The sequence below is a fragment of the Populus nigra genome, chromosome 14 (assembly GCF_951802175.1).
Source record: "Populus nigra chromosome 14, ddPopNigr1.1, whole genome shotgun sequence".
NCBI classification, from domain to species: domain Eukaryota; kingdom Viridiplantae; phylum Streptophyta; class Magnoliopsida; order Malpighiales; family Salicaceae; genus Populus; species Populus nigra.
The window spans coordinates 1776416-1799301 of record NC_084865.1 but is presented as its reverse complement, the minus strand read 5'-3'; the positions used below and the strand labels follow the sequence as shown (position 1 = coordinate 1799301).

At 34.4% G+C, this 22886-nt stretch overlaps 3 protein-coding genes across 4 annotated transcripts; 2 read left to right on the top strand and 1 right to left on the bottom strand.

Moving 5' to 3' along the window:
* The first annotated feature begins 1615 nt into the window (after nucleotides 1-1615).
* LOC133672405 (protein VASCULATURE COMPLEXITY AND CONNECTIVITY-like) lies at nucleotides 1616-2752 on the top strand. Its single transcript, XM_062092811.1, has 3 exons — nucleotides 1616-1912; nucleotides 2065-2270; nucleotides 2449-2752. Exons 1-3 carry the CDS (start codon nucleotides 1814-1816, stop codon nucleotides 2648-2650), a joined length of 507 nt encoding a protein of 168 aa, XP_061948795.1. The 5' UTR covers nucleotides 1616-1813; the 3' UTR covers nucleotides 2651-2752.
* Nucleotides 2753-3722: 970 nt separating this feature from the next.
* Nucleotides 3723-8570, bottom strand: LOC133672402 (probable terpene synthase 9). Of its 2 annotated transcripts, none has more exons than XM_062092806.1 (7): nucleotides 8326-8570; nucleotides 7999-8245; nucleotides 6441-6825; nucleotides 5818-6036; nucleotides 5554-5692; nucleotides 5195-5449; nucleotides 3723-4527 (listed from the first exon to the last, which is right to left on the bottom strand). In XM_062092806.1, exons 1-7 carry the CDS (start codon nucleotides 8410-8412, stop codon nucleotides 4228-4230), a joined length of 1632 nt encoding a protein of 543 aa, XP_061948790.1. In that variant the 5' UTR covers nucleotides 8413-8570; the 3' UTR covers nucleotides 3723-4227. The 2 variants fall into 2 exon arrangements, with proteins under 2 accessions (XP_061948790.1, XP_061948791.1); XM_062092807.1 differs by having other exon boundaries at nucleotides 5818-5922.
* Nucleotides 8571-11169: 2599 nt separating this feature from the next.
* LOC133673275 (pentatricopeptide repeat-containing protein At4g02750-like) lies at nucleotides 11170-16157 on the top strand. Its single transcript, XM_062094020.1, has 4 exons — nucleotides 11170-11277; nucleotides 13631-13875; nucleotides 14106-14568; nucleotides 15636-16157. The coding sequence occupies exons 1-4, from the start codon at nucleotides 11170-11172 to the stop codon at nucleotides 16155-16157; spliced, it is 1338 nt and encodes a 445-aa protein (XP_061950004.1).
* Nucleotides 16158-22886: the final 6729 nt, after the last annotated feature.

The window sequence follows — 22886 nt, the reverse complement described above, 5'->3', positions numbered from 1 at the left end:
AGGTCTCTTTTAGCTTAAGAAAAAGTGAATGTGTATATATAGACTATGTGCTTGCTATCATAAAATGGAGATGGGTAATGTTCATGTGGTTGTTATCACTTATCAAGCATGGCTGCTTTACTATTTTTATGGCTCATATAATTAATTTGATAATTTTTGTTTAGTTATTAAACCGTGTACCGTTAATGTGTTTACCTAGCAAACTTACAAATTGCGTTGACAACTATAGTTTTTTTTTTTTAAAAAAAAGTTTTCAGGGAAAGTTTGCTCGAGTAGTAATTTCTGTTGTATATTGATTGATTTCATTCTTTTAAGCAATGATCAGCAAGACTAATCATATATATATATATATATATGCCAGATATGAGATACCGATTGTAAAGGATGGGCTAGTGGCCTGCAAATGAGCAATAAGCTTGCATCTTCTCATGAGGTGCCGAAGTCTGATGTGGCCTTCCTTCCAACTTGGTTCCAATAAAAGGAAAGGCCGATTCAGGCCATTATCATATAATCCAATAAAGCTTTCAGGTTTTTTATATTGCTTTCAGTCCAACCCATCATGAACTTAGGTCCATCCCACTTGATTTGTTTAGTAGAAAGCATATCATGGCGCCATTGATTTTGAATCATGTAATTTCTTGAGCCAAAAGGTTCCTGTATAGTACTTGTTTAAGGGATTGAGGTATGAAAATGGGGTCCCTTTTGTTTGCTAGCTAGTCACAAAAGTCACAGATAATCACAGACACAAGGTTTGACAATGGGGTACAGACTACAGATGCACCGTTTTGAGCTTTTCCTTGTAGTCTTTTCATGCATTATTTCTCTGATACTTGGGGGTCCCCTACAGCTGTTGCAGCTTGAAATATGTACCCATTTTTTCCCGGAATTTTGCTTCCTCCCTCTCTTTTACACTAGCGAATGGCATCCCCTTCAAAAAGTGAAGAATGAGGATGATACCATGTAGCAAATGTCAAGTCTCTCTCTCTCTCTCTCTCTCTCTCTCTCTCTCTCTCTCTCTCTACAGAGTAGTTTCACTCCACTCCTGCAATGTCGATAAACCATGGAGAGTGGGATTTCTAACCTAATATTAAAAGAAAAAAAAAGGAAAAAAATTAAATGCCATGCAAATACTAATTTGTTTTTTTTTCTAGATTCTAACTTAAATTTTCTTATATTAAGAAAAACAATAATTCTTTGTAATACATTCTCTTTAAATTGGAGCACAAAATCATAATTTTGGAAGCTTACTCATTTGTCCTCGAATCTGAGCCTCAAGCATATGCAAGCTTACTTTCAAACTACTTTAATCCCACTCATTTAAATCCTTAAGTATGGAGATAATGGGGGCAATTATCTATCATTTTGGATAAAATAAATAGGTAGCAAAAGGTTAGCAGGTGTTGCCTGCTTGCCTGTACAAATAGAGAAATACTTATTAAAGTCAAAAGGCACAAATATTGCTGGGCCATTACATGGCTCATTGCTAGATGCCAAGGCACGCTCCTCTATGAGCTGGTTCATACCCGTCTTTCCTTGCTCCCCTATCAAAGGAATCCGAAGAGAAAGAAAAGGAAGTGAGAGTATACACGAAAGAAAGTTTCCACTGTTTGGACAAAAGAAGCTTTCGCTAACTTATCCCGGCTAGTCATATTTTCTCCTCACTTTACCACTCTTTATATACTCTCTTTTAGACTTTGTTCATATCCTCTTTCTCATCTTCTAAATCTTAGCACCGAGAAGCTAGTAGAGAGAGTGCTCTGTTTTCCTTCTTCCTTGACACCCAGCTTTATCAAGTGCTCCTTTTCTGAAACAAATGGTTAAAATAGGAGGTATACTTGTTTGTATGTTGGTTGTTGCTATGGATGTAGCAGCTGGTATTCTTGGCATCCAAGCAGAAATCGCACAAAACAAGGCAAGTTAACCCCTCCTTCCTTCCAATCTTTTTTTTTCTTTTACGAAAAGCATTTTCTTTGATATATTAGTTATCTTGATCTTATACTTCAAAAATATGAATATATCTTGTTGTAGTCAATAATGTGTGCATGTGGGTGTGTGTTAATACAGGTTAAGCACCTAAGACTTTGGATATTTGAGTGCAGAGAACCAAGCGAGGATGCCTTCAAGCTAGGGTTAGCTGCAGCGGGGATTCTAGTTCTAGCTCATGTTATTGCTAACTTCCTAGGTGGGTGCATGTGCATTTGTTCTCAAGAAGAGCTTCAAAGAGCCTCCCCTCATAGACAACTGTCTGTGGCATGCTTCCTTTTTTCGTGGTAAGTGAAGTTGTATAAACATTTTCTTGATTCCCAACTCAACTGAGTTAACAAGCAAATTATTTTTTTATTATGTAGCTTGAACCGATCAGTTTCTCAGAGATTAACTATAATTAGTAGTATAGTGTACTACTTATTGATTAACGATGTTTCTGCATACACCTAATTGTGTGGGCAGGATCATATTGGCTGCTGGGTTATCCATGCTAGCGATTGGCACTTTGTCGAACAACAAGTCAAGATCCTCTTGTGGTTTCACACACCATCATTTCTTTTCTTATGGAGGCATTTTGTGCTTTGCCCATGGACTGTTTTGTGTTGCGTATTACGTCTCTGCCACTGCTGCTTTTAGTGAAGAAAAGCATGGAGGTCATGCTTAGGTCTTTTCCTTTTCATGGCACAAGGATTTTGTTAAATTTGTAAGCTGTAAAATTCTAACCTCGATGTGACAAGCAATATTATCCTTCAGAGCAATTGGGTCATGAGCTGAACTAATTATCCTGCTAATCCTTTTATTATAATTATTGAAAAAAGTTTTGCCACTTGAAAAATACGGTGTATTGTTCTTGTTCACATAAAAATAAGATTAATAAATAATTATTATGACATATAATTCAATAGAATTCCCATCACAAGAACAACAATATATTGATCAAGAAAACAAGGTGCAATATATCATTGCCTTTTCTTCATGATTTTTTTTTTATTTTAAAAAAAGCTAGGTACTATATACCTAAGACTTGAAAGACTCTTTCTCCTTTGGAATCCTTTTTGTCCAAAAACATTACTCTTTAAATAATCGTCCTTTTCCTTTTAAATTCCATGAACAAAAGATGAAGCTCAAAAAGGCAAGCAAATCCGAATCTATAAATCGAAATTTAGAGTTTTTTGAACTAGCCCTTCCTTGCTTTGCTCGTTTGACACCTTGACTGGCTAACTAAGAGACAAGTCCCCTTTCTGGCAGGAAAAGTAAGTAGCTGGGGACTATAGTGATACATTCTTAAAACAGAATAAAATTAAAATTTGTATGTTTGTCGTTTATTAATATTTTTTTAAGATTAATGTGGCTAGTGTAATTTTTACTAATTTTATAAATTTTAAAGTTAATAACCATATAAATCTACAATTATCCTAGAATTTATAAACTCAAACTGATAATTTCTTAAAAATAAATCCAGACATTACCTGCCAGAGCTGATGATTTAGTTTTAGAATTTAAACAAAGGCTGAGCTGATATAAAATATGTGGGTTTGTATATGGTGAAGGTACGTAAAGGTAACTGGGCCAGGATATTCAACCTCTTCATGTTTGTATCTGTATTTGGGCTGGTCTTCAGCCTTTCTGCTTCTCTTCTTAAAATGGATCTTGTATTTGGTGGGCCTTTTCAATTTCTTTTTGTCTGTTTAGAATTTCATTAACCAAACAATCCCCATGCATCAAGAGTCAAGACATAAAGACACAGAACTAGCATTAGCTTCTCGATACCTTTGTAAGGTTGTATGAGCAACCTAAACTATCCCTGCACTATCAATACATTTCTGCTGGAAGCGAAGGGCATTGCGGGCATACCACAGGGTCAAAGCAATCATAGGCGCCCTCGACTCAGCCCTACTATCTTCATGATGCAAAATGGAACACCAGAGCCAATCTTTGATATCATGGACAGAATCTTTCGCAAGGAACTTCTCCATTCCAGCCCCATTCCATACCTCCCTAGCTATCCCGCAATCCCTTGAATCTTGAAACGCCAATTCTACCTCAGCTCCACACTTTTCACATCTTTGATCCGAAAGAACATTTTGTAATATATAATCCGGCATTTTAACGTAACATACGATTTTTTACCATAAAAATATGGAGAGGGCTCAATTTATTTCTTGAAATTTATTATACTTTCAAGATCATACATTAAAAAAAGGTGGTCATCAACGAAGACGATGGCGCCATAGATTGTAACTAAGGTTCTTTGACCGGGATAGGTTCGACAATCAATGACGTTAAACGATCTCTAGTGACCCCAGTAGAAGTACCAATGCCATCTCCAAATTGGAAGATGCATTGAGCAGTTCGAGCCATGTTCAAGGACAAGTTTACAAGAGGTTTTGGAAGAGACCATTTCGAATTCTCCTTGTTTAGTTCCTTCCATGCTTGGTTAATCAAACCTTTAATGTGCTCTTTTGATTCTTTTTCAGATGCACCCTTTTCAATCATGTAGCACTGAATGGATTTTGTCACATCACCTCTCTCACTCTCAGCCTACAAGCAGGAAAAAAGGAAACAGAGGGAAATAAAAATATTAGTATTTGTGATCAAGAATAAAATATTTTAATAAGCATCCTATTTGTACAGAGACCATTAAACAATATAAAGATTTTATAAAACTCCCACCATGTTTAATATCTTGAATTTTCTAGAAAACATTATTGAGATCTCTATTTGTACCCAAAATTAATACTCTTATTTACTATTTTAAGAGGAATTTTTAAATTAAAAACTAAAAAAAAAACTAGAGAAATAATGTAAAAATTATAATTGATTATTTTTTTTAGTATACGAAGAATATTAATTAATTCCCTTATTTAGTTTTGATCAATTTAATCTCGGTTATTTTTAGATCTTTTTAATTTAACTATTTTTATATAAATAATAATGAAGAATACTTTGGGTAAAAAATGAGGTTTGTGTCAAGTTTTCAAACTTTTAAATGATTTTGTTGATTATTATAATTTTTTCTATTTTCAAAAAAATAAAAGTGAAAAATCAGTTAAATAAAGTGGTTTTTCAAAAGCATAGTATTGGCTTTTCTAATTTTACTTTTTCAAATTAAACAGAATATTTTTTTTCTTTGTTAATGTGCTTGACCAAAAACAAAACCCGCAAATATACCAAAAACCCTAGCAAATTAATAAGCTATTGTACATACCGTATATGTGCCCAAATCATCACTAAGTCGAGTAATCAAGGATGACCAATAGATTAATTGATCACTGCCATGCTTGAAGCAATCCATCAGTGAACTTTGTGCTACGGGGCTCCCCAGCAACATACAAGCGTGGGCAAGGGCTGCAGGACTGCCAATCGATGTCCTTGCATTTTCCAAGTACTCACTCAAAGTTGGTGAATACTTGTTGCTAAACCACCGAGCTTCGACCAAATATGATCCGCAGAGATTTGCCCACTGAACGAATTATACAAAAGTTGTGTTAGTTGGGTTAATAGAATTTAGGGCATTGCACATGAGAATATATGATCTTAGTTATATGGAAGCTAGCAGCACTTCACCTCTTCCACAAGGTAGGGTAAAACAAACAAGCCATGATCTCTTATTGCATCGTATGCCATTTCATTAACAAAGTTAAACAAGGCCAAATAGCATATCTTCATGTAATCAGGAAGGTCGTCAATGGCCATGGAATCCCATCTAATTCATATAGAGAGAACAAAATAGAAAAATATTGTGATGAGTGGGGAAAAATATTTGACAAAAAGAGAAGTATGAGAAGCTCATAGTGGATTGCACAGCCATTTATATATGGCTAGACGTACCGATTTACTAGTTTGGTAAAGAGCTCAAGCTCCTCCGGTAATCCATATACATCATATATGTCATCAATTGCTGTTAAAATGCATACAAATTTGGTGAGGCCTATCCTGCATTTCGAGAACTGAGGCTCAAACACCATTCCCATTGCCCATAAATAATTTTCCATCAATCGATCTCGCGAAAAACTCAGCTTCTTCTTGAAGCCTAGGGCACCCCACCACCTATTTATAAAGTTTCAAGATTTTTCATGGTTGTTTGTTGAAGTGCACATAGAAAAATCTATCAAACTATATCAAATTAAATTAACAATTATTATATCACAAATCATCTCAACTTAAAAATTTAAATTTTAAATAAATATTAAAAATATAATTTATAATATATACTAACTCACATTCTCAAGTGAAAATTTGTTAATCTTAAAATTTACACGGATTCATAATACTTTGTGTTTTTAATTAATTTAATTAGAATAAAAAAGAGGTAATGAGATTTGAATTCTATTTGATCATCAAAATTCTGATATTGTATCAAAGAATAATCTCGACTCAAAAATTTAAATTTTTAGATAAAAACCTAAAATATAATTTATATTATAAATAGATCATGACCAAAAATATTTTACCTTGCCAGATCTTTGAGCTCCCTTTGGTGTTGTGATTGCACAAGGTTATAGTCCAACTTAGCTAGCTCAAGCAAATCTAAGTTCCTCGTATTATCACTTGAATAAATATCAATGAAATCCCGAGCCTCAATCCTTGGCATCTTCCAATGCAGAGGAACTTCTAATGATTGTTTCACTTGCATAGCTAGAACTTCATCCTTTATTGTCTCTAACATTAATGACTTGAGATGTTTACTACTGAAATTTTTGGCTTCTTCTAAAACATGATCTTCTCCAGGCACTGCAAGGTATGAAGCTTCATACAAACTCAAAAGTCCTGCAACGTCCGTCCTTATGCTGTCCTTGAATTTCCCATCTCTATTACTTCTGAATTTTCCAAACACATCTATAAATTTTCACCATCCCACAGAATAAAAAAAAAGAGGAAAAAAATCCCTTAACTTCGGATCCAAAATACCACAAATTACTTATCAATTCCATGTACTTAAGAAAAAAAGAACAGCACTAATATTTTTCCATAAATAAGAAATAAATTATTAGAACAAAAATAGTATTCTTACCATTGCTTCATATTATTTCCTTTTAAACGCTTGAGGCTTAATTAGACAAATTTCAATAGCTAATTACGGGAAGGGGTAAAAAAGACGTTTAAACGAAAAGGGAACAACAAAATACTTAATCAACCCTTTTATTTATTTATTTCATCTTTCTATTCAAGAAAAATTATTAAGGAGGCATGTACTTGCAATTATCATCCAATTTACTATAAGACGTCTGAGGAAATTCAAAGGGGGAAGAGCCCATCCAGGGAAGTATTGGTGGATTTAGTGAGGAGGGCTAAGGATAAGACTCCTTCAAAAGCAAATGATCCAGAAGCCGTATATAATTTTAAAAACCCAAACCCCCCATAATGTTACCCCAGTAACACTTGCTGCTGGGAATTTAAGAAAATTATTATCTAAAAAATATATGTTGAATTTAAGAGAGGGGATAAATAAGTCTAGAAAAGGGTTCGAGGCCCAAGACCAAAAAACGTAACTAATCTCAAAAGGTACAGGAGGCTTGTCAAAGGTTTTATAAGCATTTGGAGCATGGCTCGTCTTAAGAGATGCCTTACCTGATAAGAATTGCGAGGCTTTACAAGGAGTTGGAACGCTCACTCTTTTTTAGATGTGATATTTTAACCATATATATTAATTCCATCTACACAAATTTATAATATATTTTTATATGATTAGTTCATGAGGATTGGTCCGAGGCTTTATAAGAAGTGGGGACATTCGCTGTCTTGTTCGATGCCACGTTATAGCTATATATGTTAATTCCATTTACACACAATTATAATATAATATGTTTTCATATAATTAGTTGATGAAAGAACATGTTTTTCGATAACAAATGACTCAATCATTATAAAAATAAATAAAAAAATAAATTGGACATCGAGGTTTTGATAAACATTGAAATTGCTATTTTAAGTTCGAATAAGCGGGGCACAACAACTAGTAATTAGAATAACTAAAATTAATTGCATCTAGACTTGTGAGAATGATATCACCTGTGCTCACTGAAAAGGCATGCTGCCTTAGAAGCCGAAAGTGCAATGAAGTTGTATGAAGATCCCCATTAACGTCTAGTTCAGTAAGCTTTATAGCTTCTTCAATCTCTCTTTCGAAATGATAAGCAACTCCCAGCCGTTGAATTGAATCAATCAGCTTTAATTTGGCACGAGGCTCATTGGTGGACACGAGTGCTCTTTTAGCTTCTTGCTTCAGCTCCTCCAATCGATTGGCGTGAAGCTCATACTGAAAACCCCACAAGCCAGAAGTTAGTGGGGAAATGTGAAAGCGAAATAAGTACTTGTTAAAGAGTTAATATTACTCACTGAATAGGGAGTGCTTAAGGACTCAATGAGTTGGAGTTCCCAGATGCTAGGATGATAATTAGCTGATCTTCGTTCCTCATTATTCATGCTCAATATCTTAAATATGGAAGCATTCTTGAGAGAGGGTAGTCTTGATTGGAATCGCTTGTTTCTTGCTGAAATATGGCTCCGTGAAAGTAAGGTCGTCTTAGGAAAGTGTGAGGGGAGTACTAGACTCGAGGGAGAAAGGGCAAACACTGCAGATTCCATTCGAGAAGCCGATATTATCTCAAGAGTCAAGATCAAGAATAAAGAAGTAAAAAAAGAAATACAAACAAAAGTGGTCCTACAACATGCATACATTTAGCATAGTCTTTTAGGACAGTTAACAGTGATATCAAAATCATTCACTGTAACATTTAATAGTTTTGTTGATGTAATATTCTGTTAGTATTTATTCTAATATATCATAGGGGAGTATTTTACCAACGGATTTACATATAAAAACCGGTCATCGAAAAAACCCTCGGTGATAATTTTTGGTTTGTCAGAAAGTCAGTCGGTATTAAAATAACTAATGGTTTTACATATGGACAATGCATGCCAAAAAAAATTACCCACTAGAATATATCGATGAAATTATTTCATTGATGATTTGCAGTGACATGCAGTAATTCTTTTCAAACTCTCTCGAATATATTGACGAAATAATTTTGTCGGTGATATAATAGTTGAAGTGGTATTTGTAGTAATTTTTTTCAACTTTCTGGAATATACCAACAAAATAAGTTTGTTGGTAACTCTGTTCGTAATAATTAAAAAATCTATTTAAAAAAAACTATTGAACAAAAATTGAAAATAATTAAAATAATTATTTTTTTATAAAATTCAAGTATGTAAAAATAAATTATCTTAATATAAAATCTAAATATTTATTACAAATTTATTTGTTCAAATACACTAAAACTAGAACAAGGACGACGTTGGAGGAGGAGTAGAAGGTTGGTCGTCCTCGGGACCATAGGGTCATTAAGGGAGTGCACACGTGGGACCATAGAGTCAATAAAGGGGTGCACATGTACCACTCATTTGTGATTAAATATTCATGACTATTCAGCAAAGTTCTTCATAATTCGCAGAGAGTCGTTCATATTTTTCATTGAGATGAGTTGTACATTCTTGCACTCCTTGATTTAGCAAGGCTGCGAACTCTAGAGACTGAGTACTCGGTAGCGATTGCGAGCTCCCAACGGTTGAAACACTATGGGTCGTTCGCAAGTTCTTAGTTGTAGTGTTGGAGAGTACATGCACCCGATTTCTATCGGGTCCACCAGATGATCTTACCTCCAATCACAAATCTAGATTGAAATCCGGGTGGGTCGAAGGGTCATCCACGTATCTTTCCTTCAGCCGACTGTTATATGTCTCCTGAAAATAAAAAAGAAATAATCAAATTTAAGAAAATAATAACTTAAGAAATAAAATGGTTGAAAACAAACATACTATAAAGTATTAAGTTTGGTTGTCAACGAACTATTGCATCCCTTTTTGATTGAAAAAATTAAAGGACTAGCAACTAAAAATAACATATATGGTTTAATGAGCAAACCTGTAAATCGAGTAACCCAGGTCAACACATGAAGCCCGCAAATCAAGTAATGGACTTCATTGGGATTTATAACTTGTTTTTTTTGTAAACTATTATTTAATTAATTATGATAACAAAAATAGACAATTACAAATCCGAGCGTCAATCCAATACTGAGATTTTTTTTAAGACTGTGATAACCTCACAGAAAGCAAGACGAAACAAATTATGAAACTTAATTTCAAATTAGTTCAATATCAAATGATAAAATTTTAAAAAGTAATTTTTTTTAAAAAAAGTTAAACTATCCAAACCTGCGAACAAGCTCATGAACTTGCTAAAATTTAATAATATAGTTTTTTTTTCTAAAACTACTTCTTTTTTACTATATATAAAAAAATTATAGACGATCACGTAATTGAGTTCAATTAAATAAAAAAAAGGTACCATGCTAAACTTATAAACCAGAACAACCATGATTACTTCGCTAACTTGTAAATCATGTCATTGATTCCATAAAGTTTAATAACTTAATTTTTTAAAAATTATTTTTTATTTAACTAATTTTTTTAGAAAAAAAAATCATATCAGAGTACCCAGATAATTTTTTTCTGATATCCTATACTATAATATTTTTACAAGCGGTAACTATATAAAAGATAAATTAAATTAGATATAATGCCAAAGATTTTGTTGTAAAGTTTTACTCTGAAAACTTGATGCAGAATAATCGGTAAACTGTCTTTTTCATAATTTATGAGGTTTGAAATCAATGAAACATAAAATAATCGGTTAAAGTATGCTTGAGAATATAATTGTAGTTATATTTTAAAGTTTTTTTAAAATATATTAAATTAATATTTTTTTATTTTTTAAAAATTATTTTTAACATTAACATATTAAAATCTATAAATATTTAAAAATATTAATTTTAAGTAAATAAAAAAATAAAAAATATTAAAAAATATTTTTAAAAAGCAAAAATAAGAGTAAGTAGAAAGAAAAGAAGACGGGACCGTGGGTAGGCATGAATCATAAAAGATCCTGTGCGCCTTTCGAAGATTGTCCACAAACGACACAAGATGATGTGAAACGTAAGTCTAGACTCGTGCTCCCTAATCAGCTCATCTCTTTACCACTTGTCAAATAATCCCAGCTACTCTATGAAGTTGCGTCTGCATTTTGTTGAAAACGCAGGCACCACATATTTGGTGATGAAAAACACATTGTTTACTGTTCATGGGGCCCATTGAAATCTACGCATGTAAGTTGTAACGATGGAGGAGGCCCAAAAGTTGTTTGATGAAATGCCCGAGAAGAACGTGGCTTCTTGGTCTATCTATCATGATTTATTGGTACGGAAAGGTCTCCGTTTTATTGATGCAGTATGAAGTTTATATCTTTTGGTGATTAAGACTCCATTGGGGTGGCACCAGAGAGATTAACAATTGCGAGTTTCAAACTTTTGCTTTGTCAACAGGTTTAGAAAATCTTGGTTTTTCAGTAACTATATTTTCATGTACAAACAAATAAAAAAAAACTATTAATGTGACCCCGTGGTCTAAATTTTTATAGTATAAAAAATATTAAAAAAAAGATAAATATTTTAAAAAATAAAAAAAATATAATATTTAGATAATTGGCTCGAATGAGTTTAATAAACTCGGTTAATTTAATAATATTATTAGAAAATAAGATATCTACAACAAATAAAATGAAAAAAACAATGATTCAATGCAAAAGATGAACACTTCTTGATATTATAGAAATATATTTTCACAATATTCTCAAAATATCTCAATGATCTTATTTGTTAACAAAGTAAAAATTAAATGAGTATAGGATAATTGTATAGAAAGAAAAATAAAAAGAAAAAAAATCAATTATGTTATCTTTTTAAACAGTGACCTGGATCGAAAGTACTATATTTGAAAAAATCATGAGGATTAAAATCATAAAAAATAAAAAAAAAATATAATGAAAATAATTTGTTAAAATTGCAATAAAAAATAAATCAAAAGGCAACAATAAATTTTAAATTTGAGAGTTAAATTGAAAAGAATGAAGATAAAAAAAATTACACTATAAACTTGGATTGAAGGGTGAAACTAAGAACAATAAAACTTTCATAAAAGACTCAAAGAAAAAAAATAAAACAAAATCATAAGAATAAACATCAAAACATGATAAAAAAAAAAATGAATATATATAATTATTCAACGTGTTTTTTTACACTAGAAAAACTCTTAAATGTAAATTGAAAAACTTATGCACGCATTTAATTAAACAAATCAATAGTCATTCTGTAAAGCAATGAAAAAAAAATCATCAACAATGAAAAAAATAAAATTGAGAACACCAAGCGAAAAATGAAGATCAAGATATCTAACATCGCAATATGGATAATTTACCTAATTATATTTAATAAATTCCTCTATAAAAATAAATTTGTAATAGAAAAACACATAAAATTTGTAATAGAAACTGACACACATATAAAATTTATTGAATAATAATTAAAAAAAAACAATGCAAAGCTACACATATGAAAAATCTTATAAAAAAACAAATTTAATCTATATAAAATTAGAAAAATCACGTATGAATGATACCTACCTCTTTAAAAATTAAACACACTCAATATCATTTAAAAATAATTACAATATAATTAAAACATAAACCCAAAATTTATTTGAAAAGATACACACAAATAATGCATTATTTAAAAAAATAAAAAAAAATAAAAAAGAATTAGGCTGCGCACTGCTAGGCCTAACCCAATAAAGCAATAGCCCATGCACAAGCTTTATTAAAAAAAAAAAAAGCTTAATGGGATAGACGACACATCATCCGTCCCAAGTATATCAAAAAATAATGATGTGTAGTCCGCACAACCCAGAATTCAGCCATTGTGGTTGCCTGAAAAATAGGATCTTTTTTTTTTTTCTCCAAAAAACTTATTTTCATCCAATTTTTATCCAAAACACCTAGAAAAAACCCCTAGAGACCTTGTTAAGCCAATCCATGGTCACCAAAAACCCAATAAACCGCCACAAAACTCAAAATCCACCCAAAACAAAAACTCTTCTCAAGTTCAAATATGTTTTTTTAGGTTTTTTTTAAGGTAAAACAAAACTAAACGTAACCCCTCTTATTATATGGAATTTTTTTACACAAAAATTAACTATTTTGATGGCCGTAATTTTACCCGGCAGTTACTTTCTCTCTCTAAACTGGAATCTAGCGACTCTCTCTCCTCCCAAAAAAATTGACTAAAAAAGAGGAAAATGAAGTTAGATACCAAAATGTGTTTTCTTAAAATTCAAGGGACTCATCATCAAATATCTAAAAATAAATGTGTTAACAAAAGTTTTAACCCGCCTGTTGTGTTACCTAAGATTTTCACTTCATTCCCCAATTTTTCAATTCAATCCTTCCTCCTAAAAAAATTCAATTGAAGACTAATTTGGGCTCAAAAAATCAAATCACGCAAAATAAAACTTCAATGACTAAAGTAAAAATTACCAAAAATATGCACCGCTCAATGTACTGTGAGAGAGTGCATGATAATTCTAAAAACTGATGCCTTTTAGTATCAAAAAATAATTCATAGCGGTTTTAAAAATGTTTTCATCCTGAAAAGTAAATGTGAAGCAGATTTTGTTGGTGAAACTGTATCTTCCCTTGGTTTACAGTTTATTGCATTTTGATGTGTGTTGATCCTTGCATTGTTTTCAGAAACTTGGGGATGTTCCTCGTGCTCGAGCTCTTTTCGACAGCATGCCCTCAAGAGATTTGTTTTCGTTCAATTTTATCATTAACATGTATACCAAGGTTGGAGAATTAGTGTGTGCTCGTCAATTATTCAATAAGATGCAGGAAAGAAATGTGATTTCCTGGGGCATCATGATAGATGGGTATATATGCCCATCATGGGAACGCCAAAGAAGTCTTGAATTTGTTCAGGCAGATGCTTTGCGAGGGTATAATACCTGACAAGGTATCTGTGGTTGGAGCAACATTAGCTCTTGCGCAAAGGGAGATGGATACATGTGTACATGAAGAAACAAAAAATCACAATGGACGTGGTTGTTCAACAGCTTTAGTCGATATGTACATGAAATGTGTGGAACCTAAATGAGGCTCTCAGTATGTTCAACTGCATGTCAGAAAGAAGCATTGTTTCTTGGAATGTGCTGATTGTTGGTCTTAGTATTCATGGGTTTGGAGAAGAAGCATTGAAGTATTTTGCTCTAATGGAACTGGAAGGAATGCAAATGGATGATTTAATTTTTCTTGGTGCTCTTACAGCATGCTGTCATGCAGGCATGGTATCTGAAAGCCTTCGTATCTTGAATAAGATGACAAGTTCCTACAGAATTGAACCTAAACATGAACACTACAGTTGTTTGGTGGATCTCCTTAGCCAGGCAGGGCAACAAGATAAAGCTTTAGAAACTTTAGATGCTATGCCCATCAAAGCCAGTTCAACACTCTGGGGATCACTTCTTCTGGCATGTCAAATCCATCAAAATGTGTCTCTTGCTGAAACCGCAGTAGAGAGATTTGTGGAACTGAAGGCTGATGACTCAGGAGTCTATGTTCTTTTGTCAAACATATATGCAGATGCAGGAATGGGGGAGGATGCACTGAAAGCACGAAGACTGATGAAGGATGTCATAACCCAATTTTTGACCATTTTATTTTAATTATTATTATTATTTTATTTACTGAAAAAAATAAAAAAAAATGATGATGAAAAAATAATAATAATGATGATGGAAAAACAAGTAAAATGAAATAAATGAAGAATGAATTAAAATTTGGGTTAAGAGCAAAATGATTGAAAGTTTTGGAGTTTAATTAAACTTTAAAATTAATCTAATTAAGCTTGAAATTAATTTAATTAATCCAATTAAGGGTTTAATTGGAGGATTGATAAATTTTTAGACTTAATTAAGCTTGAAATTAATTTAATTCATCCAATCAAGGGTTTAATTGGAGAATTGATAAGTTTTGAGACTTAATTAAGCTTGGAATTAATTTAATTAATCCAATCAGGGGCTTAATTAGAGAATTGATAAGTTTTAGACTTAATTAGACTTTGGATTTAATTAAATTAATTAAATCAGGGACTTAATTGAAGAAATATTAAAGTTTGGGTCAAAATTACAAAATTAAAATCCAAGGATCACATTGAAAATGGTGTGCAAATGCAGGGGGACAATTACAGTTTGAGCTAGGGGCTTAATTACAAAACGTTTAAAACTTCAAGGGCCAAAACGCAAATAATCGTTAAACTTCAAAACGGCGCCGTCTGTGGATACGTTGTTCATCTTCTGCAACGGACGCCCGCCGCTGCCATCGCTGCCATTACACCTACAATCAATGGTTGGAAGAAACGGATTGTTCTCTGGCTATAAAAGCCAGAGAACGAAAGGTCATAAAGGAAGGGGGGTGAAAAAGGAAGAACCCGAAGACGAAAAAAAGAGAGTAGAGAGAGGGACAGAACCGAGGAGGGGGAGAGACAGGAAGAGCAGAGGAGGAACAAAAAGAAGAAAAAGAAGAGAGATGGAAAAAAAGAACAGGAGGAGGGGAGTACAAAAAAAAAACAGGGGAAACACAGGGCATAAAAACAGAACAAAAGGGATTATTCAGAAAGAAAAGAAAGGGACAGAACCTGAGGGAAACTATATAGAAGGGAGCAAATTTTTTGCCCCTGTTTCATCTCAAAGAAACAGAGGCGTTCGTGCCCCACGGTCGTGAGGCACGAACACGTGAAGAAAGGCCATTCTCTGGCTTTATCAAGCCAGAGAGGGCCACAGAGAAAGGGAAAAAGGAAGAACAAGGGGACTGGTCTGAGAAAACAAAAGGAAGGAATAAACGGGGGGAAGACAGAGACGAACAACAACAAGAAAAACGCAGGAGAAGACCCCCCCATCTCCTGGGTTCAAGCCTCCGTCACCATCGACATCGTCTTCACCTTCACCCCGCAGCTGCACCAGCCCTAGCAGCCCTTCCATACGGTGAACATATAGCAGTCCACCATAACAGAAGGGACACGAAGGAGAAAACCGGAGCAAGGAGAACCAGTGAAAATAAGAAGAAACAGGGGAGACTGTCCGGCCAACAAGTAACCCTCTTTCCCCCCATCGTGCCCCTGAGGCCAGCGTTCACCAGCGCCTCCTCAGACGTGAGAGGTTTCTTCTCCGCCCGAGCTGAATCGCCAATCGTGGGCATCGTCTCCCTCAGCCTTGCCAGGTAAGTTCTTCAGCTTTCTTTCCTTTGTAAATTAATTACCATGTTACTGTTGCATGCATGCGTGAGTGATTCACGCATGCATGCAACAGTGGCCAGCCGGGTCACTGGTCCAAACCAGTGACCCAACCTTTTTTTTTTGAGACCATGCTACATAAATAACAAATAAAAAATATGTGTGTGCATAAATAAAAAATAATATAAATTTATTGGTTTATTCATTGACGCCAGAGTCAGGAATAAAAATACTAGTTTAAATTTATGTTATTTTTATTCATTGTATTTATTTTATTTAGCTAGAAAAATAAAAAAATATGTTCATGCGTAAAAATAAATTTATTTTTATTTCTTTATTCACTGATGCCAGAGCCAGAAATAAAAACACTGATTTAATTTTTTTATTATTTTATTTATTTAACTACATAAGAAAATAAAAAAAATATGTTAATGCATAATAAAATGAATTTAGTTTATTTGTTTATTCACTAGCGTTAGAGTCATGAATAAAAAAAATATTGATCTAAATTTATTTTATAGCTACGTAATAGTTACCAACGCCAGAGTTGGAATTATCCGTAGTTGAATATTCACTGGCGCCAGAGTCAGGAATATTGCGAATAAACCATCAGAGTATACACCGATAAAAATTTAGCAGTTTAAGACAAAAACAACAATGCAGTTTGCCTTAGGCAGAACGTTTAAGGGATGATAATACCTTCCCTTTTACGTAACCAGTCCCGAACCATAGAATCTCTGTTGACCAGTTAGGGTTCCTAGTGACCATAATACTAGGTGGCGACTCCTCAAACAAGACATTTTCCCCTAAAAGAACCAGATGCCAGAAATCTGTTCTTTTTCCATAATTCAAGAGAATTATTTGTGGGTCGCCGCGATGTCGGGTGCGACAGGATGGCGACTCCGCTGGGGACTTAGGATTAAGCTTTGTATTTTGTCTTATTATTGCTATTTTTCTTGTTGTTGTGTTTATTTTTCCTGTATTTACTGCTTTAGCATGCATCCATGTTTATATTGTCATGCATCACGTTGAAAGCACACACCTTAAATCTAGGATAAGTGGGGGAGTAACGGTACCCGAATGGCTTTAGCTTGGGTAAGACTCGTGAAACCATCCAACTCTCGCTTGATTGTTTACTTGGAAGTGGTTGATATGCCGAACTGATATTACTCAGGGCCTCTATTTTCACACTACTTGTAAGCCTCATATCAACCTTTCATGGACGATCACTGAGCATGCGAGAGACCCTTTGAAACTAGATAATGACCAACCCTTTGATGCACTCAACAATTAGGATCTTCCTATTAGGTTGTCATCCCGTGAAGGGCGGGTCCGCATTTCATACACATTTTTTTAATTAATTGTTTAAGCATTTTTGCATGAATTGCATGATTTACATTTAGCAGGTTGAAATATAGGTTCCCCATTGAAACCCGCCTATAACACTCGTTCAAGAAAAAGACAAATGGAAAACGAAGAAAGAGCCCAGTTGGAAGCCCAACATCAAAAAGAGGTGGATAATCTTAAAGAAGAAGTCGCAAGGCTTACTAGTCTACTTGAGCAGGCCTTGAGATATAAATCCGGAAAAGCAACACTTATAGCTCAGCCTGAAGATATGCATGTAACTCATTTCGATCCACAGAATCTAGGGGCAAATAGGGTGTCATCTGAATTTCAACAAGCTATACATTTCCAGCCAGCATACCCCAGGAGAATGTCGTTTACCATCGATTCTAGCGAGAAAGAATCTTAAAAGGGCAAGATGGTGAAAGAAAAGGACTTGAAAAAATGGACTGCCTTAGAAGAAAGGATAAGGGCAGTTGAGGGAGACCATTTGTGTGACCTGGTGAAAGCTGTCAATATGTGTTTGGTACCTAACATAGTCATTCCTAAGAAGTTTAGGGTGCCAGAATTCATTAAATATACGAGGACTCAATGCCCTATAACTCATCTCAAAGCATACTGCAACAAAATGGTTGAGGTGGTGGATGATGAGAAATTGTTGATTCATTTCTTCCAAGACAATTTGAGTGACGCTGCCCTCACTTGGTATATGCGGTTGGACAATACCAAGGTTAAAAAATGGAAGGACTTAGTTGATGCCTTCATGAGGCAATATAAGTTCAATATAGACGTGGGCCCTGATCGTTTAAGCTTGCAAGCTATGGAGAAGAACAACAAGGAGTCCATAAGAGAATACGTCCGGAGATGGAGTGAGGTAGCTGCACAAGTTAATCCTCCCATGTTGGAAAAAGAGATGATCAGTTTATTTTCCAACACCTTTAAATCTCCATACTTTGAATTCTTGGTTAGAAGCTCTGCACAATATTTTACTGACCTGGTTATTATAGCTGAGAGGATTGAACAAGCCATTGTGTTAGGTAAAATTGCTGATCCGACTGAAAAGAACGGTTTCACCGAAAAAGGAAAGGACAATGAAGGGGGTTGCCAAGACACTTACCATTCCTATAGTTAATTTCTTCACACCGACTCCCAGATATCAACTGTTTTGGAGATAAAGCTATGGTGATAGTAGGTCAAGAATGGTCTGCATATGACTGCAACTAAGTGTTGAAAAAATGCCTTTGTCGAGGAGAATGAATGATTGAAAGATTCCAGAAATTCCAATCAATGATCACTAAATGTTTAGCCCCTTTTATGTGTTATCATGCCAGTATTCATGTTGGCATAAGTTCTTTGTTGTTTCTTTTCCAAAGCTTCAATGAAATAATGAGTTTCTCATTCAATCATGTTTACGACCAATCATTATTAAGAGAGTTTTGTTATAAGAACTCGCGAATACACATTTGAAGCTTGCATGATCTCATAGATGCAATTCATCTCTTGTACCAAAATTCATTTCCCTATTGGAGTTTTGAAAAAAATTGATCTGGTATTTTGATTTCAAAAATAATTTGATGTTAGTTCAAAAATGATATTTTTCACATTCTAATTGTAGAATGACAAGTGAATCAAGCAACTCCAACATTGAGGTGATTAACTTATAAACCAAAAAAATATTATGAAAAAGAAAAAAAGAAATAAACACCCTTACCCACTCTTGAATCATGTGTTTTTAAATGTATGAATAACGGTATGTAGTGAACTCGTTGCTCATGACCCATGAAATGCATCTTTGCAAAGACCAAACCAACACATTGGATGAGGTCAAAGTTTATTGATCTTAACTGCTTGCGCTTGAAATGAGGAAAGGCCATCTTTGTTATTCCTTTCACATTCTGAAATAAGTACATCCCTTGAGATCCCTTTTTGAGCTTGAATAATTTTTCTTTCATGAAAAAAATCCCGACTAGGATCACACCCCACACCGGGGGGGGCAAGTGAAATTTCAATGATCAAGAAAGATGATAAAGCCGTGAGAAAGCTAAAAGGCAAAAGAGCCCAAGAAACTCAAATGTTAGGGGGCATGCCCAAATCACAAGAACAAGTGATAACCAAGATAAAGTGAGTATGCTCTAGCAAAGCAATGAAAAAGAAAAAAAAAAGAAAAAAAGGGCAAATCAAAGAAGAGCAGCAAAAGAAAATGTGAATGACGTCAAGAGTCAAATGGTTGATAGTGATCCTCAGTCTTTGAAACCCTGAAACACTCTTTGAGCCTTATGAATCCTTTTCTTTCATGGCCAAAAACCACAACCTACATTACGTGTCTGTAAAAGTCCTTTCTAATCAAGCAAGCAAGCAACCTAGAACAATAAACAATGCTCTCAAAATGCAAAGAATACTTTTCATGACATCAAGAATAAACTACTTATTATTATTCATGCTGATAAAGATGAATGTTCAAAAAGAGACAAGTTTTTCTCATACAAAACCTCGAGCTTTTTCTCGAGCCCGTCACTTTGAAAAAAAATGTCATCTCATGATGTATTTTCATCGAAGACCTCATTGTCAAACACAAGAGCAAATAATCTCTTTTTCAAGAAAGAAAATAACCAAGGAGTTGCAAGATTTCAAAATCAAATTGTTTTAGACTCGCAACGAAATAATTTTTGTTTTCAAAATGCAAGATCAAGATTTCAAGATTTATTCTGGATCCATATTCCTTCACCAAAATAAACAAAGGAGAGAAATGAGAGAATGGCTTCTTAAAACCATTATTTGTCTAAGTCGTTGACAAAGCACACTTAGGGGCAATGAACAATGCAAGGGGGCAACATTGTGTTTAGAAGAAAAATTCTAGAAAAAGAGATGGTAATTTCCTTCAACCAGACAAGGGGGTATTTTGGTTTACAAAAGACAGTTTGATCCTTTCAGCAAGTGACACTGAATGTTTCTAGCAGTGAAACAAGGAGTAATGAGTGGTCCTCTCAAGTTATTTGACGAGTCAGAAAATCTTTAGCAAGCAAGTGGGTCATGATGGGCACCACAGAGGCTAAGTTGTGTAAACAAATATGGAAATAGACTTGCATGGGCCAACTCGAGTGGGCTAGAAGCCAAGCGACAAATATGACCCAAATCAGAGGTAGCAAGTCCTCATCAGTCAAGCAACAAGAAGACAAAAAAGAAATGGGGGGCCTATATTTCAAATCAGGTAAAGATGCATGCATATCATCTAAACTTTGAGAAATTGGACAATGAGTTTTGCAAATCTCATTAGAGAAAATTCCAACGGAATCCATCAAGTGGAAGGCCAACTTGAAATGGCCAGGATTGAAATTGCTTTTGAAAAATTCACTTTTGAGAATTTTTCAACCTGGGCAGGCCGCCCACGAGAATCAGGCCCTCTGAAAAATCTCTATGTTTTTCCACCTCCTTAAAATGCGCCTTCGAGCCTTTGATCATCATTTTTTTAGGGTGCTTTCAAGCCCTCGATTTCCTCTTCGAGTGCCTTTGAGCACTCGCTTTCTCCCTTCGAGCGCGCCTTTGAGCCCTCACTTTCCTCTTCGAGCGCGCCTTTGAGCCCTCGCTTCTCTTCGAGCGCACCTTTGAGCCCTCGCTTCCCTTCGAGCGCGCCTTTGAGCCCTCGCTTTCTCCCTTCGAGCGCGCCTTTGAGCCCTCGCTTCCCTTCCAGCGCGCCTTTGAGCCCTCGCTTTCTCCCTTCGAGCTCGCCTTTGAGCCCTCGCTTCTCTCTTCGAGTGCCTTTGAGCACTCGCTTTCTTCTTGCATTCTTTTGAGTGCGCCTTCGAGCCTCTCATTTTCCTTTTTTATATACTTTGGTAGGTTACCCATCACAATGAGACCACTAAAAAAAAAACAAAAAACAAAAGAAAAACAAAAGAAAAAAACAAAAAATATATAAAAACAAATGGGTCGTCTTCCAAATGATTTGTTTCTTGATTTCTACATCTCTCTGTAAAGGTCGTGTGTCAATCTAATGCTTTCAAAGTTTTCAAGAATAAAATAAAAAAAGCAAAAGTTCTGTCTGTATCTACTTTTCTTTATAAATTTACTACACAAAGCAAAAGGAAAATGAAATTTTCCAATTATCTATGCATAGTAAATATTATAAAGATGGGGCAACTATCATAACCCAATTTTTAACCATTTTATTTTAATTATTATTATTATTTTATTTACTGAAAAAAATAAAAAAAAAATGATGATGAAAAAATAATAATAATGATGATGGAAAAACAAGTAAAATGAAATAAATGAAGAATGAATTAAAATTTGGGTTAAGAGCAAAATGATTGAAAGTTTTGGAGTTTAATTAAACTTTAAAATTAATCTAATTAAGCTTGAAATTAATTTAATTAATCCAATTAAGGGTTTAATTGGAGGATTGATAAATTTTTAGACTTAATTAAACTTGAAATTAATTTAATTCATCCAATCAAGGGTTTAATTGGAGAATTGATAAGTTTTGAGACTTAATTAAGCTTGGAATTAATTTAATTAATCCAATCAGGGGCTTAATTGGAGAATTGATAAGTTTTAGACTTAATTAGACTTTGGATTTAATTAAATTAATTAAATCAGGGACTTAATTGAAGAAATATTAAAGTTTGGGTCAAAATTACAAAATTAAAATCCAAGGATCACATTGAAAATGGTGCGTAAATGCAGGGGGCCAATTACAGTTTGAACTAGGGGCTTAATTACAAAACGTTTAAAACTTCAAGGGCCAAAACGTAAATAATCGTTAAACTTCAAAACGGCGCCGTCTGTGGATACGCTGTTCTTCTTCTGCAACGGACGCCCGCCGCTGCCATCGCTGCCATTACACCTGCAATCAATGGTTGGAAGAAATGGATTGTTCTCTGGCTATAAAAGCCAGAGAACGAAAGGTCATAAAGGAAGGGGGGGTGAAAAAGGAAGAACCCGAAGACGAAAAAAAGAGAGTAGAGAGAGGGACAGAACCGAGGAGGGGGAGAGACAGGAAGAGCAGAGGAGGAACAAAAAGAAGAAAAAGAAGAGAGACGGAAAAAAAGAACAGGAGGAGGGGAGTACAAAAAAAAAACAGGGGAAACACAGGGCATAAAAACAGAACAAAAGGGATTATTCAGAAAGAAAAGAAAGGGACAGAACCTGAGGGAAACTATACAAAAGGGAGCAAATTTTTTGCCCCTGTTTCATCTCAAAGAAACAGAGGCGTTCGTGCCCCACGGTCGTGAGGCACGAACGTGTGAAGAAAGGCTATTCTCTGGCTTTATCAAGCCAGAGAGGGCCACAGAGAAAGGGAAAAAGGAAGAACAAGGGGACTGGTCTGAGAAAACAAAAGGAAGGAATAAACGGGGGGAAGACAGAGACGAACAACAA

What these genes read in the sequence shown, in the direction of transcription:
- LOC133673275 (XM_062094020.1), top strand. Translation starts at nt 11,170, where the DNA reads ATGGAGGAGGCCCAAAAGTTGTTTGATGAAATGCCCGAGAAGAACGTG. An exon ending in CAGGCAGATGCTTTGCGAGG is followed by an intron (nt 13,876 to 14,105) that starts GTATAATACCTG and finishes TGTTGGTCTTAG; the next exon opens with TATTCATGGGTTTGGAGAAG. An exon ending in CACGAAGACTGATGAAGGAT is followed by an intron (nt 14,569 to 15,635) that starts GTCATAACCCAA and finishes AAAGAAACAGAG; the next exon opens with GCGTTCGTGCCCCACGGTCG.
- LOC133672402 (XM_062092806.1), bottom strand. Translation starts at nt 8,412, where the DNA reads ATGAATAATGAGGAACGAAGATCAGCTAATTATCATCCTAGCATCTGG. An exon ending in TTTACCAAACTAGTAAATCG is followed by an intron (nt 5,693 to 5,817) that starts GTACGTCTAGCC and finishes TATATGAATTAG; the next exon opens with ATGGGATTCCATGGCCATTG. An exon ending in ATGATTTGGGCACATATACG is followed by an intron (nt 4,528 to 5,194) that starts GTATGTACAATA and finishes TCCTGCTTGTAG; the next exon opens with GCTGAGAGTGAGAGAGGTGA.
- LOC133672405 (XM_062092811.1), top strand. Translation starts at nt 1,814, where the DNA reads ATGGTTAAAATAGGAGGTATACTTGTTTGTATGTTGGTTGTTGCTATG. An exon ending in CAGAAATCGCACAAAACAAG is followed by an intron (nt 1,913 to 2,064) that starts GCAAGTTAACCC and finishes GTGTTAATACAG; the next exon opens with GTTAAGCACCTAAGACTTTG. An exon ending in GCATGCTTCCTTTTTTCGTG is followed by an intron (nt 2,271 to 2,448) that starts GTAAGTGAAGTT and finishes TTGTGTGGGCAG; the next exon opens with GATCATATTGGCTGCTGGGT.